The sequence below is a fragment of the Protopterus annectens genome, chromosome 7.part0, assembly GCF_019279795.1.
Source record: "Protopterus annectens isolate FY-2018-M chromosome 7.part0, PAN1.0, whole genome shotgun sequence".
NCBI classification, from domain to species: domain Eukaryota; kingdom Metazoa; phylum Chordata; order Ceratodontiformes; family Protopteridae; genus Protopterus; species Protopterus annectens.
The window spans coordinates 510236030-510255390 of NC_056739.1; the positions used below are offsets into that span (position 1 = coordinate 510236030).

Here is a 19361-nt window from a genome sequence, read left to right on the forward strand (position 1 = left end):
TTTCTTCTCTACATTGTCTTCTTTCTCCATCATCTACCCAGCCTTGCAAACAGCCTGTCCTGCATTAGAATTAAGAACCTGCCCTACCTGATGACCTGGACTCTCTATTTTAAAACTTGCACCTGCTGTCTCTTCCTATCAAGGAATAGAGGCTTACCTCTCCCTGAACTTACCCCCTCAAGGAAGCAAGAAAGTATGTTATCTGCCAGATACTAATGTTACTTTGTCTATATAACTAATGTATATATAATTATTATCCTTCCCTGCCAGGACAGCCAGCAGTCTTGCACCTTTTCTCTTTACCTCCTCTCCTCCCCCCTTCTTGGCTTCACTATTCCTCTCCTTTACTACCAGTTCTACTCCTTACCTTCCTTGTACCACTGCTGCTGTATAGTTTTTGCCCATTAGATGGCACCCTTTTCCCCTCTATATCTTTCCTACTGACTCACACTAGACATACTTAGGACCTCATTTTACACTACTTATTTCATTGTAGACCCACTTTAACCTTCCATATTTACTACATTCCACATAACTACCCTACCTACTCTGACCAGTAGTTAACCTATCACCTCCTTATCTACCTCCTCCTAAACTTACCTCTAATAGTCAGTATTCCACTGATTATTTTCTTCAGACTCTCCTCCTTCTCTTGGCTCTTCCCGCTCCGTTCGCCCTGCGGGCTCACTCCACTCCCCTACCCAACCCCCAAATTCCACCCACCCCCAGTGGTCCTAAACTTTTACTTCACTAACCACTCCCCCCTTTTTCTCATCCTATCACTATCATCCTCATCACTAAGCCACTCCCCTACTTCTATCATTCCTCATTAGTAATAATGAACTCTCTTTGGGCTAATCACCTTCCCTCACCATTTACGGTACTGACTACTTCCCAAATCAACTCCTATACAACCTCCACTAATTTCCTGTTTGCATAATTTAACCCTGCTCAATCTCTTTCAACACTCTCTCCTTTTTTCTGTTTCACCTACTCACACAAATTACTCCTACCTCATTTCTACTTATTACAATGGCCCCAACACACAAAACTATTTTCACAAACATACTACTCTTAACTACCACAATAGCCTCTCTTACAATACCTTACTCACTAACCTTCTTAGAAAATCTTTCTTTTCCTGAACAAAACCATCACTTACAGCAAACTCTACCATCTTCTTTCATCTACTCCCTTAGCCACAGTAACATAACCTGCACCTCTAACTATATACTACCAAAATATCACAGAGCAACCCATGTTATTTACTTCACTACCAAAAAGAATTCTAATAATTTCTACAAAATCCTTAAAGTTCTACAATATCCCCAGCAACACCCCCTCCTAGACGGTGATATTCATCCAAACCCTGGCCCCAATACTGACTATACCAATTACCTAGACAATTTAACATTGCCTGTGATATCTACATTAACTAAACCACCTAATTCCCTCCTGATAGCTCACCTTAACATTCGGAGTATGAACAATAAAATTTCCCACCTGCATGCACTCCTAGAAGTACACTCATTTGATATTCTCTGCCTTACAGAGACTTGGCTAAAACCATCTACTCTGGACCAGGAAATTACCCTTCCTGGCTATAATATCCTTAGATATGACCGTAAAACCAAAAAAGGAGGAGGTATAGCCATTCTCTATAAATCTAATCTCCAAATTCCCCCCTTAAATGTACTCCTATCATTAGATACAAAGTCTGAAACCCTGACTGCCAAACTCCAATTCTATCTAATTTGCATGTACCCCCCCCCCCGGTAACAATACCAATACTCTTGAAAATTTACTTAGTTACCTCTCTACCCAACTACCCCAGGAGACCATTGTACTGGGTGACTTTAACATCAACTGGTCCACCTGCAGTTCCTCTAACCCTACTAATCACATAAATCTCTTCGGATTCTCACAAATAATAACCACTCCTACTAGAATCCACAAACCTAGCAGTAAGGAAACCACGCTTGAATGGATCCTTATTAATAGCCACCCTGAAACTTATACACCAGGAACCCTCCCTGATGATATCAGTGACCATATGCTTACCTACATTATTAGACAAAAAGTCCATATCCCAACTACAAATAATTTCAAAACCTCCCGCTCTAAAAAATTCTTTAATCCAGACAGCTTCCGAAGCATGTGACTGGTCACCAATGACTCATCTTGAACTTGATGAAGCAGTGACCTACTTTAACACCAAATGTTTTTCAAATCCTAGATTACCATGCACCTTATCACTCTTCTAGAATAAGAACCAAATCAGCCTCATGGCTCACAAAACAAACTAGGCAAAAGATGCTCCTCAGAAATAAAATCTGGGCTAAATGGAGAGCCACCAAATGTCCATCTGATCACCTCCACTTTAAACAGTTAAGAAATGCCACCAAGAAAGATATTCTTAGAGACAAAAAAGACTTCTACCTTCACCTCCAACAAACCAGTCAACAAACTTCACAAAAATTTTGGTCAGGGATAAACAAACTTCTTCAGCCAGGCCATTCTACTACTCCTGCCCCTGTAGGATTCAACCAAAATAACTCCAACCAGATTCTTGATGCCTTTAATAACTACTTTACAGAAGCCATTCTAACCCTAGCCAATTCTTTACCTCCTTTTACTGCTTCCCCACTAAATACCTCCAAGACTTCATCTCCTACCTTTCATATACAACCTGTACCTACATCTCTTATCTATAAGCTACTTAAAAAACTGAAACCTTGCACCCCTTCTGCTAACCATCTCCCAGCAGAATACCAACAAATTGCCGCAAAAGCCACAGACTATCCCATCTCTATCCTTATTAATAGAACTATCTCAGAAGGCAAAATCCCTGCCATGTGGAAAGTATCCCACATCATCCCTCTACATAAAGGTGGATCATCTACTGAGCTTTCTAACTTTCAGCCTATTGCCTTACTAGCCTATTGCCTTACTCTCCCCAATAGCTAAGATAATGGAAAAATGCATTCACAAACAGCTACTTAACCACCTTCTACAAAATAATCTACTGACAAACTGCCAACATGGCTTCAGACCATTTCATAGCACAATGACTGCCCTGCTATCCTTCACTGACTCTATAAACAAAAATCGTAACAATAACTCTTTTTCCTCTGCGCTATTTATTGACCTGTCAAAAGCCTTTGATATGGTTGACCATAATTTACTTCCAGATGAACTAAAAGCCAATTCACTCGATCCACAAGCATTACAATGGTTTAGGTCTTATCTGGAAAACAGACAGCAAGCAGTACTTTGGGATAACAATCTGTCTACATTACTTCCAGTAAATATTGGAGTACCCCAAGGCTCTATCTTAGGTCCCCTTCTTATTTCCTTATTTATTAATGATCTACACATAAACATTCCACAAGCCACCTGCATTCAATATGCAGATGACTCTACTTTAATCTGTACAGCTAAGAACATAGCCTCTCTCCAGTCCCTCACCCAAACTGTTTTCCATAATGCTGAAAATCGGTTTATGCAACACTGCCTCCTCCTAAATCCCAAAAAAACAAAATTACTGCTTTTTACTCCAGCTCATAAATCACCTCATCTATTCTTCTCAATAATCTCCAACAATGCTACCAACATAACCCCAGATACTACAACCCGCCTACTAGGTGTAACAATTGATAATCGCCTCAACTATGATGACCACATTAACTCCACTATAAAGTCTGTTAATAAAAAACTTGGTACTCTCTATAGAATTAAACCCATCCTTACCCCTTCTGTCAGAAAAAACTATTGCCCAGACCCACCTTATTTCTACCCTTTTCTATGCCTCTGCTATATATACTAACCTATCTAAAAACAACCTCTCCAAACTTTCCACCTGTTATAACAGTATAGCTAAAATTCATCACTTGCTCCCCCTTTAAAACTCACCACTGCCTCAACCTCAAACAACTGGGATGGCTAGAATTACAGAACCATATACTTTGTCAACAATTACTTATCACCCAAAAGATCCTATACCACCCCAACAACACCCCTATCCTCACTAATATGATTACACCATACAAAAATCTGGCTATAGTACGCTCTGTTAATAAGCTCCTAGTTTCCTCTATTAAATCTAAGAACAAAGCTGGTAACTCACTTTTCTCGAACACAGCAGGTGGTGGTGCTGAGGTAGCATTGTCGCCTCACAGTAAGACGCTGTCCGGTTCGATTCTCAGTTAGATCGTCTTCTGTGTGGAGACATGCATGAATGGGCGTACCTTCAGTGAAGGTTGTGCATCAGAGCTGGCAACTCGGTATGTAAAAATCTACTGCCAATCATTAGCAGACCGGAGTTCTGCTGTGGCGACCCCTAACCAGGAAAAGCCGAAAGACGAGAGAGAGAGAACAGGTAAAAACTGGAATCAGCTTCCTTCTGAATTATCAACCCTTGCTCCTACTTCTCGATTTAAAAAACATTTTAAAGAACATCTTAAAACTCACTGGCTTTGTCCATGTGTGAACCCAGACTGATATTTCTTTCCCCTTCCTGCTCTCACCCCTTTCTCTACTCCTCTAACCTATGCCTCTAATTCTAGTCACTACACTTTCCTTCATAGTATTAGGATAAAATAAAAGGGTTTTCTCTCCTAATTGGGTCTTGCTCAAACTTACTATTGTGTTTAGTATAATTTTTCTTTTGACCAATGTTGCCTCTGTACTGTGATTTTACGTGTCTTTTTATATGTTGTAAACTTTGTCACTGTTCATGCTTGTAGCTTTTCTCCCTGGGCCTCTACTGAAAATGGACATATATCCAGTTAGACTAGCCTGGTCAACAAATGTAAAATAAAATAAATAAAATAAATATTACCAAGGAAAAGGGTTCTAAGGAATTCAAAAAGTTAATATTATATTAGCCTGAAGATGATTATACTGAATAGTATTTGCTTAAGAAGACTGTGGGAGTCCTCTTTATATTTTCACTAACTGTACCAGTAAACATCAGAACTGATCCCCCTGAGCCACATGAAATTAAATGTGATTACATGGAAATATATATTAATCTGAAGCTGCTGCAGAGTATCCCCTCTTCTCCTAAGGTACATCGAGCTCAGATTTGCTACATATAAGCAGCAGGCATGAGGAGTGCGTGACAAAACATTATTTAAATGTGTAGCAGCAGCTTTTAACTTATGCTTTTGCGTTTGTTAAATTGCTCTTTTGACTACACAGCTCACTACACAGTAATAAGTCACTAAAAGCAGAATGCCTGTAATTGTTAACTGTGGATTCTGGCAGAGCAGAAGCTTGACACATTCCAACTTAATTTCTTACCTGGTGGCTGATATCTTCAAGTTGCTTGAAAGCACCAGTTCTTACTTCTGGAAGTCTCACTGTAATAGCCTAGGACTGGATCATGGTGACAGTAGCTAAGGATGTTTAGGTGTGTGACTGGTGCTTTAAGAAGGAATGCATGAGATCCATTATTTCACAGGCCCTGTTTAGTAAGTCTGCTAAATGTACTAAAAAGAATCCCAGATTGGTTTTGAAGTAAAGTAGTGGTGTAACTTTATAACTTTACAAAACATGTGTGCCCAGTGGAGTTAAAGATTTGCATTTGACATCAGTAAATAGTTTATGTTACTAGTAAATTAAAGTTCACTTTTTAAAGTTTAATTGTGGAGTTGTAATTACTTAATTCAAAAATATTAATTTAATGAATCTGTACTACTACCATATTCTACATATGTATATTCCGGCTGTCATCTTGGTTTGTGCAAGAACATTTTCCCACTTCATCTAAATGAATGAAAATATATTTAAGACATAACATGCCTATGTACTGTAGGGGAGAAGTTATCTAGGCAAGTACCAAAAGATACATTTATGCCAAAAAAGCCACAGAAGGAGAATGAAGAGAGACATTGAAAAGATATTTCCGACATAACATATAAAATTGATAAATACCCTCTACTGGATATTTGCATACAGTTAGAGTATAAATGGATTCCTTTATGCTAGGAACTGTGCACATCTTATTAACATTTTTGCAGTTATGAATCTTGGTGCAACTATACATTGGAAATATTCAGACAAGCATGCTTCAATGCTAAGCAGGCAGATTCACTAACATCAGATTATATTAATTCCTTAAAATGATCTCCATTATCAGATATATGGTTTTGCAGTACTACTGAATATTAACTTAGAACTGAATGCATGTTAAAGGATAAATTATTTATGCATATTTGTTATTTTAAATCAAAGCAGAAACATATTAGGTTGATGGAAGTGAGGACAAAGCAGACTCTATTAATAAGAAAAGGCTGATAAATAGTGAAACAGTGTTATGATTGCACAAGAACTTTACCCTGCACATATATTTTAATTCACATGCTTCAACACTTCTTTTTTAGGACTAAATCCAATATGGAGTATTGCACGTTGGATTACACTTGGTCTCCTCCTTTCTGTTCTGTTGTCTATAATGCTTTACTCCCGTAAGTATATTGTAAATTTTCAAACCAATATAGCACATGACTATTTACAGATTGCATCTTATGTGGCTTTATGTAAATTATGAAAATAAGACTTAACGCATGTAGTTCTATAGCTGTAATGTTACTAAATGAATCTAGCAAGACTCATAGAACCACAATGTAATACACAGCCTTATGTTTGTTGTGGAAAATTGATCCTTTGCCACATCTTCTGCAGTACTCAGAATTAACATTAAAATATATGCATTCAGGATGAATGTGGTCAGTGGACATGAAATGTTGATGAAGGATATACAAGGTGCAGCCTCTAATTATTAGCTGCCTTGGAGTATGATGTCCTTGTTGGGATATAATCACGGTATTACCTGAGATATTGATAGCTATTCTGTAATGGAGCCTGCACTGTTATATAAGTGTAAGAACAGTGCTGAAACCATTGTGAACAGTAAAGATTTTATTATCTGACAGCAGTAAGTTGCTCTTTTTAGACATGAGTGGAGTGGTGTGGACAGAGAAATTACTTGGGAGAAATGCTGCATATTTTAAGTGTGACTGGAACAAACTGGTAAAACACAGGCAGACAGAGAACATGTTACTGAGAATTCAGAAACACCGGACTAGATGTTTGTCTTGGTACTTATCTGTATTGTGTGGGAGGAAGTGCAGTTTCGTGTACACCAGAATATTTACCTGTGTTTTTATCAGGATCAATTTCTGATATGAATGTTATGTATTTACAAGAGCTATTTCTTTTGTTGCTAACCAACATCAATTATATGTACTTCATGTTACTTTTATGGAGCATTTTTTTTTTTTATGATGAGGATAAACTTTAACCATTAACACAGTTTTCAAGATTCCACATATTTTAAGTAGGTTAACATATCAGTTCTTCAAATGTTTCAAAACATCTCAGTTGTGCATTGTTCAGCTTTAGACAGCAAAGCCTTTTTTTTCTGTTTAACTACTGATATACATTCCCTAATCTGTTTATATCTGTTGGACTCCAAGTACACATACATGGCATAGCAAGATAATGCAGGAAGAATGGCAGCTTCAGAGTAATGAAAGAAATGACTGGGTGGGGGTGGGCAGATAACACCCTTCACTGATTATTCTCTGAAACGAGACAAACATAACTAGTGTGTGGTAACATGGGATCAAAGGCAGTAATCAGTTAACTCAGTTAAGTTAACTCATTACAGCCAAGTGTGCCTTCAGGGATTTCTGAAGTTACCTCCTACTGCACCGCCAGGCATCAAATACTGCTCATTCATATTTGTATTAATAATTATTCCAAAACCATGCTAAGTACAAGGTATCAGAATATTTTATCTTGAAGCATGCATTATGGCAATCACAATTGTATTGATATTTGCCCTCTGTCAATGAGTATTTGTTAGAAATGTAAGGTGATAACGTCATTTTTTAAAGGCTCGAGCTACACCTACTGGAAGTTAAATGTACACACTCAAAAGAGCTGTACTGGAGAGAATTAGTTAAAATCAGGTGCGGATGTAAGGCACAATTAAAATAAAGTTAACATGTATCATTTATTTGAATATTATGGTATCAGGAATATTCATAGATAGAGAATAATTGCTAACTAATATTGAATCATTGAGTAGATTCTTAATAAACACAGCTGTAAGGTATAACATGTGACATTATGCAGCAGTGCATCATGAGATAACATTAGGAAAGGACACAATGAGTGAAGGTAGAAACTCTGGTTCTCAGGGACAATTCTTTATTTTAGCTGGATATTAACGACTGTCTAGTTGAGTGCTATGTTCAGAAGTGAGGATGACAAGGTAATTTGATTTAGCAGATCTGTAAATAAATACAAAGATAAGACGGCATGGGTTTCAATCCTCAGACATAAACAAAAGCTTCTGTTTCACTAATTACACCATGGGGCAGAATGACTAAGTATTTAATTAAGCTTGTGGTAGTTCAGATCACTGTTAAAGAATTAAGTACAGGTTTATTCACTGACCTAAAATGAGCATCTGAGGGAGTTAATACTACCTTTCTACTACAAACACTCCAAAATATGAGCATTTGGAATAAATGTTATCTCAAGGCTATTGAACTGCCTCTCAAACAGGACAGTTAATGTATTACATGCATAATGGCAATCTCTCATGTACAACAACATTCTCACCAGGAGAACCTCTTTCTTCAGTAGCAGGTCCAATACTATTCTCTCTCTTCATTAGTAATAGTCCCAATACTATTTTCTCTCTTCATTAGTAATAGTCCCAATACTATCTCACTCTTCATTAGTACTCGGCCCAATACTATCTCACTCTTCATTAGTACTCGGCCCAATACTGTTCACAATCTTCATTAGTACTCGGCCCAATACTATCTCACTCTTCATTAGTACTCGGCCCAATACTATCTCACTCTTCATTAGTACTCCGCCCAATACTATCTCACTCTTCATTAGTACTCGGCCCAATACTGTTCTCACTCTTTATTACTAACATCAGCAATGCCATATTCCTTCATCCCTGACTTTCCCTAGAGATGACATACTTCTATATTGTCCTGTTCACTTAGTCTAAGTAGTGGGACATGCTCTACAAAAGAACTTCAAAACAATTTTTCCTACTTTAAATATAACAAATTCAATCTCATTCCCTCTAAATCAGCAGTTATGCCACTTGAAGATATACAGAAATTAAAGGTTAATTATTGTGTCAATATAACTGACTCAAAAAAATAAAATACTGCAACAGAGCTCCTTTGTATACTTGGGACTACACCTTGACCCTTCAGTGAATCTCACACCATACATAGCTAATAGTAAGAAAAGTCATCCTTAACTAAAGCCATGATACTTAATGTCCAACCATCTCACTCCTGAAGCTGGTTCTGTATTACCAAAAGCTGTTCTTACATGAAGATTAGAGTAAAGTCGGTTACTTACAGCCTTATATGCAGCATGTGATGCAAATCTGTTACAGACTTCCTTAAAACAACATGTAGATTCATAGGTTAGAAGCACCATCATAGCATAAGAAGGCTAACTAGCTACATTTAAATGAAAGAGATGCCTTTCTTCCCTCTTGCTTCACCTATAAATGGATCAACTGCAGACACTGGTCCTTTCTGTCTAATAAACTCATGCATATGTTATCCTTTAATGACCTTCAGAGCAGCAATGACAGCACCACCATCCTATTCATACCTTGTTTTAAGAAACCATTTGGAAAAAGAGCTTCTTTAAGTAAGTACCAGCAAGCTGGAATAATTTACCCTAAGTATATAAGAACTAACTTAACATACACTGCATTCAGGAAACAACTATTAACCATTTATGCATGCAGCTAAGCAGATGTTCAGTCTTCTGCCCTCCAATTTCTTATCAGGCCTAGGTGTGGGATAAATTCAATGGCATTCCTAATATTAAGGTAGAAAGTACCTTTACTGGTATCTCCTTATCAAATTAATATGTATCTCATTCATAAAACTGCACCAGGTTTGACTGACAGCTCCTTCTATCCTTCTAATTATTTTGGTTGTTGTCCTAGAGTTTGTTGTACTTCAGAAATGTTATATGTGGCCCCCTCAGTACTCTCCCCACAACACTTCCTGACAGAATTACACCAAGATAAACAAGGGATAGTTATGATTTATTATAAAAACATGCAGTGATATATGTGGACATAACTGATTCTGAAACTTAAGAAAAATATTAATTACTTTTATCCTCTAAAAAGTGAAATTGCTCATATAGTGGTAAAGGGGTAGCAAACTGGACAGGACAAACGTTTTGGCAAATGGCAAAAGTGGGAATATGTACTATCTTGCAGGATGAAAAAGAGGAATTTGATAGTGTTAAGAAAGGAATGTTTGGGAAAAGTATGACTGGATTAGTTATAGAGGAAAACATTCCTAGCAGAATACCTAAAATGTAACCATTAGATGGTTATGGCAAATGGGAACATTACAAATTGGTTCAGAGCAAAGGAAAGGAATGAGGCAGGGGTATTCATTAAGTCTGCAGCTCTGTGTTTTTTTACATTTATAAGTACATTTAGCCTTTACTATGGAAAATGCAGCAGGAGGCCCAGCTGTGATAGGAAAGGCTTCTTTTTAAGTATTTGTTTATGATGATGATTTATGTATTTTGTCAGGAACTGCAAGCAAATAGAAAAGCAACTGTGGATCCTGAGGGATGGATGGAGGGAGGGAGATTATTACTATATCATAATAGAGGATGTAAAAATAATACGATATTATTAAATACAAACTGCTGAATTCTCAGAATACTGAACTTTCAAATCATATAATATGTTACAAAGTTGACTTACTATGAAATAAAGCATTGGAAATAAAACTTGAAATGTAGGGAGCTTGTTTTGCAGTATTACATTTTCTTCTTTGATCTTCAGTACAAACATCTTCCAGAAAGCTGGCATGTTATGTAAATCTTTCCAAATAGCTTTTGTTAAACTGTTTTCATGGCTGTACCTTTATTTTCATTTTTCTCCACATTTTTTGGCTATCCTTAGCATCCCATCAACTGCTGTAATAAAGCAAGAGGTAGCATCAGTGTTACTGGCTCAACAGGTAGCATATATTCTTTTGTTGTTAAAGCTGTGGGTTCCATTCCCACACCATGTACATCAATTGCTGCCACTACAGCACAGTACAGGGGAGATGCTGCACTCTTGAGTGTGCTGTCCATTGAACGAGATGTTAAAATGAGGTCCCATATGCTTCAGATGCTGATAGCTACAGTGAATGCAAAAGATCCCATGGCACCTACTGAGAAGAGTAGGGGTTCTTTAACTAGCACAACATAAACAAAATATCATTTACAAATTTGAAAAATATACTTATTTACAGGTACATATCTGGGGTTTACTTTAAAACCTCGAATGTTTAATAGCGCAAATGCATATGGATCAAACTATATATATCGATCTATTAAACAATCGAAGTCCAAAAAAAAAATACATGAAAAAAAATTAACTAGTGTAGGTAGGAGGGCAAGCATCCCTCACGTGGGGGGCTGTGCCCCCACACCGCCCGCTACTTAAATATACAAACTCTGAAATCACACTACATTGAAGTAAACGGAAATCTCCACCTACGGAGATTTCCGTTTACATTTTCGATGTTTTGCACTTTCGGTGTACTCGTGTAGAATATCGTATTCTTCCAGCAAATAAAGTAGACCCTATATCTGCACATTCCTGTATACTATCATCATAATCTTTCTTCCATAATTGACCCCATTCCTTCTTACACAACAATAATCTATTTTTTGCAATATATCAGCTAAAATCTATTTCCCATTAAACAAAATGTAATTCAGTATTTCATTTCAAATAACTCATATTGCATAAAATATATTCTCATTTACCCTTCTCAGATTTTCATCCTTTTTGTTTTTATAATATCCATACATAATCATATTCCTTTCTAGTTTAATTCTCAAAGAAGTTTTCTTCATATATTTTCCAGAGTTTAACCACTCATTCCCCGGGATTCATGAAGCTTGTGCCAGGCGCCGGAGTAGCGTCGGCGATCTAGCGCCAAATATGGCTGCCGAGCGATTCAGGTACGAACAGTTTCCACGTGCATTACCAGCATATGCCAGAGCTGCACAGCTCCAGTCGCATGTATGCTAATTACCCCATGCACAGCAGTGTAGCATGCAAATGAAGGTATATAGCGATTCATGAAGTGGTGCAGACATAGCGTAAGCATGAAGAAATGTAAACCAAAAATAATGGTTTACATTTTGTCAAACATAAAATCGGAGCCATGAAAGCAGACCAAACTTACATATTATAATGTTAATATATGCCAGTGGCTAAATATATTGCCAATGGCATAAAAAAACATGCACAACATATACAAAATAGCATTTAATGTCATGGCTACACTAACACAAATTAAAACCTCAGTGCATCTGTGTGCAAACGGGATCACAAGGAAAATATATTTTAGTGTCATAAAACACAATTCATGATATCCCCATAATAGTCAATGGCATGCATGCTACACCACAACCATGGCGCATGGGTTGCTAAGGGTCTGTGACAGTGTTCCATGTGGTAATTAGGAATTAGTAGTCAATGCCATGCAAATGAGTCAAGTAATACTGAATCGCAAATGCCCCGCTGGTGTAAGGATGTACCACACGGCGTAGCGATACAACACTGAGGAGTGGCCTTGAGGTAAACATGACATCAAGAGAGGGGTGCGCCACCGTAGCTGTAAGCAAATTGGATTAACTACATAACACATTTCCCAACACAATCTTGGATTGTGAAAGTACAAGACAAGAAAGCTGGCAGCTGGATGCATGCCTGACAATGGGAGGGGAATCGGGTTGAAAATTGAAGTAAAGGGCAATAGATGAATCATGGCAGCCAAGCATAAGTCAACACCAAAGGCCCCACAATAGCAGTACCTGCTGTAAAACCAATAATTAAAATACCCTGCAGCTGGAATAGCACAAACACACCCAATAACACCAGCATCATCCATTGCACAATAGTATGAGGTGTGAAAGCCCCCCCACACACACACACTTGTGTAATCCCAGACACTCTGCACCTTTGGTGTATACAGAAGGGAAACTTTTAATATTTACATGTTAGGGGCTGTCATAGCTTTGATTCACCAGCATGTGTTGGAGACTGATGGTGGTGTGAAGGATGATGCTGACAACCATCTCAGGCACCGGAGGAGGAGAAGAGTGTTCAGACCCAGCATAACCTACCAGGGGCTACATGATCTGGAGATAGTAGAGCATTACAGGGTAGACAGGGACATCATAAAGCAACTTGTTGAGCTGTGCCTGCCACGCCTTAGAGCCAGAAGTAACAGAGGGCAACTCATCCCAGTGGACACGAAGGTATGTGTAAGCTTGAGAATACTAGCCACAGATACCTTCCAAAGGTCAAATGGGGATATCATGGGGATCTCACAGGCATCAACATCCAGGGTACTCCACCAGTTCCTAGATGCCATGTTACCACATGCCAATGAGCACATATACTTCCCCCAAATACAGAAGGAGTTGGCCAGCAATATGCGTCTCTTCCACTGTGTGGCAGACTACCCAGAGGAACTGGGTGCAATAGACTGCATGCACATACACATCAAGTCACCACCCGGTGAGCAGGGTAGGCACTACATAAACCACAAGGGATACCCCTCCATCAACTACCAGGTCATGTGCAATGCCCAGGGCATTATCATGGATGTGTGTGCTGGCAGCCCTATAAGCTAGCACGACTCCCACATCTGGCATGCCTCACAGCTGTATCAGGTATTTGCCAGGGCAGACATCCCATATGGCCACCTGGTGGGGGATGCTAGCTATGCACTGTAACCATGGATTATGACTCCCATCAGAAATGCACACAAAGCCACGCAAGAACGCCATAATGAGGCACACGCAGAAACCAGAATCATCAGAGTTCGTGTTTTAGATGCTGAAATCACGGTTCCGTTGCTTGGACATATCTGATGGAGCCTTGCAGTAGTCTCTAGGCATGTGTGCCCACATATTCATAGTACGTGCCATGCTACACAATATGATCCTGCAGAAATAGCTGCAGCAGGGACAGAATGGTGAAGGCCCTCACAGCCCACCACCATTGCCAAGGGACCCACAGGCACAGAGGGACTCAGACCACAAACACCCTGTGTTAGCCCCAGTACGCAGATGGAGGCATGCTCAGTATGCCCATGCCTTGGCAAAGAAGGAATGTATAGTACACACATTGACAGTGTAGACACTCATGGACTGACACCCTTCTCCACCTGCACACACACACATGACCACCTGTAAATTGTCATGTATAGGTGGTTTACTGTGTGCATCCTACACAGGTAGCCCTCAACTATTGTACACACAACCGCCATTGGCACAAGATAAGTCAATACCTGAACAGTAAATTAAGCTATCAGAATGTGTCCATACTGTATGTAGAGGTTCATAGATACATAGGTAGGTGCATGTCCAACTGCCGAGGCCACTCATAAGCATAGGCAAAAAGTGTCTGCTGTCGCCACCCCATGTGGAGCAGAGCCAATTGCGGGATCCCTGGGGTGTATCCACTGTTCTCCACCCACTCTGCAAGGATTCTCTGGAGTGTTAGTGAGGGGTTTTGCATAATGTAATCAGGGATGTAGTTCCAAATAATGGGGAGTATCCCTGACAGGAATCTTCTCAGATATTTACATGTTACATAGTATACCTTAAACACAGCTTGCATATATAGGTAGTTCTCCACAGAATAATAAACATGTGAAACACACAACTGCTGAAATGTGCGTTAATCACCCTTGCACTACCAGTGCCTGCTCTGAGAGGTAAGATATCACTGCCAGGATTAGAACATGCAACCATGTACACAATCTTCACAATAACATACCACTAAGCTACCTGAGATGTACCAATGGCAGTCATGTATACTGACTGGATAAAACACAAAAGGTAGGAATGTGCTGAAATAGGACAAACTGGCATGTATCCAATTAAAGGTGTATGTTTTATATATATATCTATCTATCTATATATATATATATATATATATATATATATATATATATATATATATATATATATATATATATATATATATATATATATATATATATATATATATATATATATATATATATATATATATATATATATATATATATATATATATATATATAGAGAGAGAGAGTGGGAGAGAGATATATGTTGATATATGGGGATATACATATATATGTAGATATATAGATAGGTTAACAACATCTACATAACCATGGAGGTACATATAAATGGGATACCTACTACATACCGACTGCTTTACATACCAACACATGTAATCCCGGGGCTTAAGGTCCGAAAGAACACAGTACCGAAACACCAGATATGCGAGGTGTAAAATCACGATGTTAAGGGACAGTTAGTCAGTGCTTCTGGTGTTGCGGTTCAGGTAGGTTACTGTGTGTAAGTGTGTTTCATAGGGCTGTAGTGTGTGTAAGGGTGTGTTCTGCGTGTGGTGTGTGTTCTTGGAGGACTGTAATGTGTGGGTGTGGGTTAGCTTTGTGCATCTGTTTGCGCGATCTAGGAGGTAGAATATTAAACTGGGGGGGTGAGGGCCCAGACACCTACATGGGGGGTGTAGGGGGGCTTGGCCACCTGCTCATACATAGTATAGGATGTGGTGGGTAGCAGTGTGTCTGTGTGTACGTTTGTGTGTTCCATGTTTTGTCGGTAATGTGGGGTATGGGAGTCTGGGCCTGGTACTGTGTGCATCGGAAATCTGTGGTTTCGGGATTCCATAGGTATCCCGTATACAGCGGTTGAAGTGTTCATATATGTGTATAGCATGGCCCATAGTAATCAAACATTCCACCACTACCAACCTTTATGAACAAAGGATATGGAGAGTATATGCCTATACACTATTACAAATATGTGCTATGAACATCAGCCAATGATAGTGTTACCACCTGTCCCACTTTGCGAGGGACAGTCCCTCTTTAGGCGGTTGTGTCCTGACCAAATATATTAAATGTGGCAAATGTCCTGGGATTGTAGGACATAATTATGTCCCATATGTAATGTAATAGTTGCATACAATAGTTCTTTCTGTATCTAAAATACCTACATGTTACAAGAAACAGGATAAGCAACTAAACTGCTACAAGAATAAGCTTATATTTAGGCAAGAAAGGAAAGTTCTATCCCTTGTACTGACTGTGGGTTTGTGTCGGCCTGTAAAATCTGATGTATGTCCTGAAAATGTCCCACTATGGCCATATGAAAAGGTGGCAACCCTAGCCAAAGAGGGTCAGTCACCAACACAACTACAATGACTGCAAATACCTATGACAGAAATACACAGCTTTCATGTATCAACACTTTATTACATTCTGATGTATTTCCAAAGGGATTCAAGGACTAACATCACCTGCATGTTATACAGGAACCACATAACAGTGTCTTAATGAATCAGCCTGCAAATACCATAGTATTAGTCCACTAAAGAATAGGTGTTCAAATAGGGAAGGAACCCTCACACTCATATTGATTATGTATAAAAGCAATTCCTACACACCTGCATCTGCTATGCACATCCACTAACATCACCCCCACACCCAAACAAATTACAATACAAACTGTAATAACATCACAAATCATTCACTCACTGTACGACATCTGCAGAAGCCTTAACATACCTTGTCAGAGACACACTGACATGGCCCTATGTGAAATAGTAGTTGTTATACAATGGAACAGCTGCTGATGTTACAGGGTTTGTTTGCACTAATCCCATTTCAGAGGGTTGTGTGTACACCGGGATGTGTTAGCAATTACTGAGTAGCAGCACAGTATGCTACACTTGTACACCAAATCAAGGATGTCTGGTGAGCACACTGTAAACCACATAACAGTTCATGCATAGCCATGCAGACTTGAGCTGCCCAAATATCCTTGCCAGACTTAAATATCTGCAGAAGTATCAGGTACAAACAAACCCTGCATAAGTAGCAATGTTCTGAAATATAACAGCTGTACTCACATGTAGAACAAAATTGTCTAGCCATTGCACACAATCCATGGGAGTCATGAAGCTAACATATCTCTGTCAGTCTCCATATAGCTGTTGACATATATCACAAACAACACATCCAGGCTGTCTTCCTTGAAAGTAAGGCAAACGGACAACGCCCAAAAGGAGTACTCAGTTATACACCACTGTTGCCATGACATCAGCTAATGGAGTAGCTGCACAGCTGATGTGCATCTAATTTACTACTTTGGTACACCAACTGGTGGTCAGGATACTGTATGTTACCAATATTTAACTAGAAAAGGATGGGTTATCACACATTCAAACCATCCGTATATACCAGCAGAACATTACAAAGAAGATTGAAACACAAACTGAAAAGGATTGAATCAACAGTTAACAACACCTCGGGTTACTAATAAGGTATGTAGAACAGTCAGTATGTCTGTGCATTTAGTGCCTTTTCTGTAGTATTTAAAGTGCATGCAATCCATATAGTGGAAACAGTTATCTTTTAGTGATGTATTGTTGAGCATAGCAATGCTTGTAGTATTTGTGTGTACTGCTGTAGGTCATAAGGCAAACACCGCATACAACACAAGGGATGCTATATAAGGGCTTTAAACAGAAATATTCCTCACCAGCCGCTGTCAGTGGTAGGGCTAGTCCAACAAGTATGTGCTATAACAGGGGATAGTATATGTTGATATATTGTAACGGTAGCCATATGGATGGGTGTATTACTGAAAATAACATGTCAAAGGATGGGCCACTGTGCAATTATAATTTGCATTGTGGGATATTGTGCCAATAACTGTGTATTGTACAGTATTGTAGGCAGATATGTATTACAAGTTACATAGCATTACTGTTATGTTAGGCAAACATTAGTTATGTATATTGGCATTTACAATACACAATAACAGGATACATATGTCTTTTAGTCACCCGACAATTTATCAGCATGATAGCAAAGTAAAATGGAAGAGCTAGTTAACTATCCGTGCATATAAGACATGTAATATGTGCAAAGATAGGTACTAGGCTGTCTTACCAAGGGTATTTATAAGCCTAGCTAGAGTGTGTTGGCTTTCGCTACCCCCATAGGTTAGTTCCCTGTGCCTCTGAACGGCAGAGCCATTAGTTCCCTGTGCCTCTGTCCAGCAGAGCCACTGCAGTGATCCCCGTGGTACATGTCTGTCTCCCATCCACATGTCAAGGTTTCCCTTGAAGAGAGCTAGTGAGGGACCCTGCCTGATGTACATTGGAATCATGTTCCAAAGCATGGGGAGCACCAGGTCAGGAATCTATCCATCCAGCACATCCTAGTCATTGTTGTGGTTAGGTGTATATCCCTAGAGCATGTGGCTCTCAGGTGCCTCTGTTTAGGTTGAGCATATCCAGCAATACTGGGTTGGACATGGGTCTTGTATGTCAAGCAGAGATCACCTCTGAGTATGCAGTATGCAACGGAGTACAGCTGGAGTTTCTTAGGTTGGGTTGCATAGGTCATCTGTTTGAGGTCAGTAATTCTCTTGGTGTGATACTGTTGTGGTCTTCCAAGCTGGTGCAGTTGTCTTGTAAGGTATATCCCAAATGGGGTGTTGCATCCTTTAATGGGTCTAATAAGTAGAGAGTCACAATGGCCTCCTTTGATCTGGATGTGAACAAATTAGAGATTAGGGGGGCCATGTAGAAGGATATTCTAACCACCTTGTCATTATGGGTATCGAAGGAGAGATTGCTATCTACTGGGGTTCCTGGATCCCTTATTACCTTTCTGGTATGTAGGGGACTAGCACCTATGTGGTAGTCCATGGGTAATTAGTTATATCCAAAGGGGATGACTATGCACTTTTAGGCATTCAGCTTGACGCCATGATATTGACACCAGGTATCCATCTCAGTGCAACTCTTCCAGAGGGTATCTGTAACAGCTAGGGAGACAATTATGTCACCTAGTTTGCAGTCATCTGCAAACCTTTTCAGCCAAAGCCCTCCTGTGCTTGTCTGTATGTTAGAGAATTATAAACTGAACATGAGAGGTCCTAGGACTGAGCCCTGGGGGACACCACTAGTAACTGGAATACAGTCGGACCTAGGGTATGCAACTCCCACTGTGTGGGTTCTGTCCATGAGCCACTTTGCAAACCATCACATGACATAGGGGTTAATGTTCAGGCGGATGGGTATGTTGATAATACCAGAAGGAGGAATGGTGTTGAAAGCCTATGAGAGATCTAGGTAGGCTGTGTGGACCTCCTTACCCCCATCTAATGCCTTGGTAACTGTCTCTAAAAAGTCCATCTGGTTTAGCAGGCATGGTCTGCCCTTAACA

At 39.3% G+C, this 19361-nt stretch overlaps 1 protein-coding gene across 2 annotated transcripts in view; it reads left to right on the top strand.

Moving 5' to 3' along the window:
* The window catches only part of LOC122806572, a 646200-nt gene that overhangs the window by 330043 nt on the left and 296796 nt on the right, over positions 1-19361 (top strand). The window contains exon 3 of one of the 2 annotated variants that reach the window (XM_044077109.1): positions 6387-6470. The exons of the other annotated variant lie outside the window; for it this stretch is intronic. Coding sequence (XP_043933044.1) covers positions 6387-6470 — 84 coding nt within the window. The remainder of the gene's footprint in view (positions 1-6386; positions 6471-19361) is intronic. 2 annotated transcript variants of the gene reach the window in all.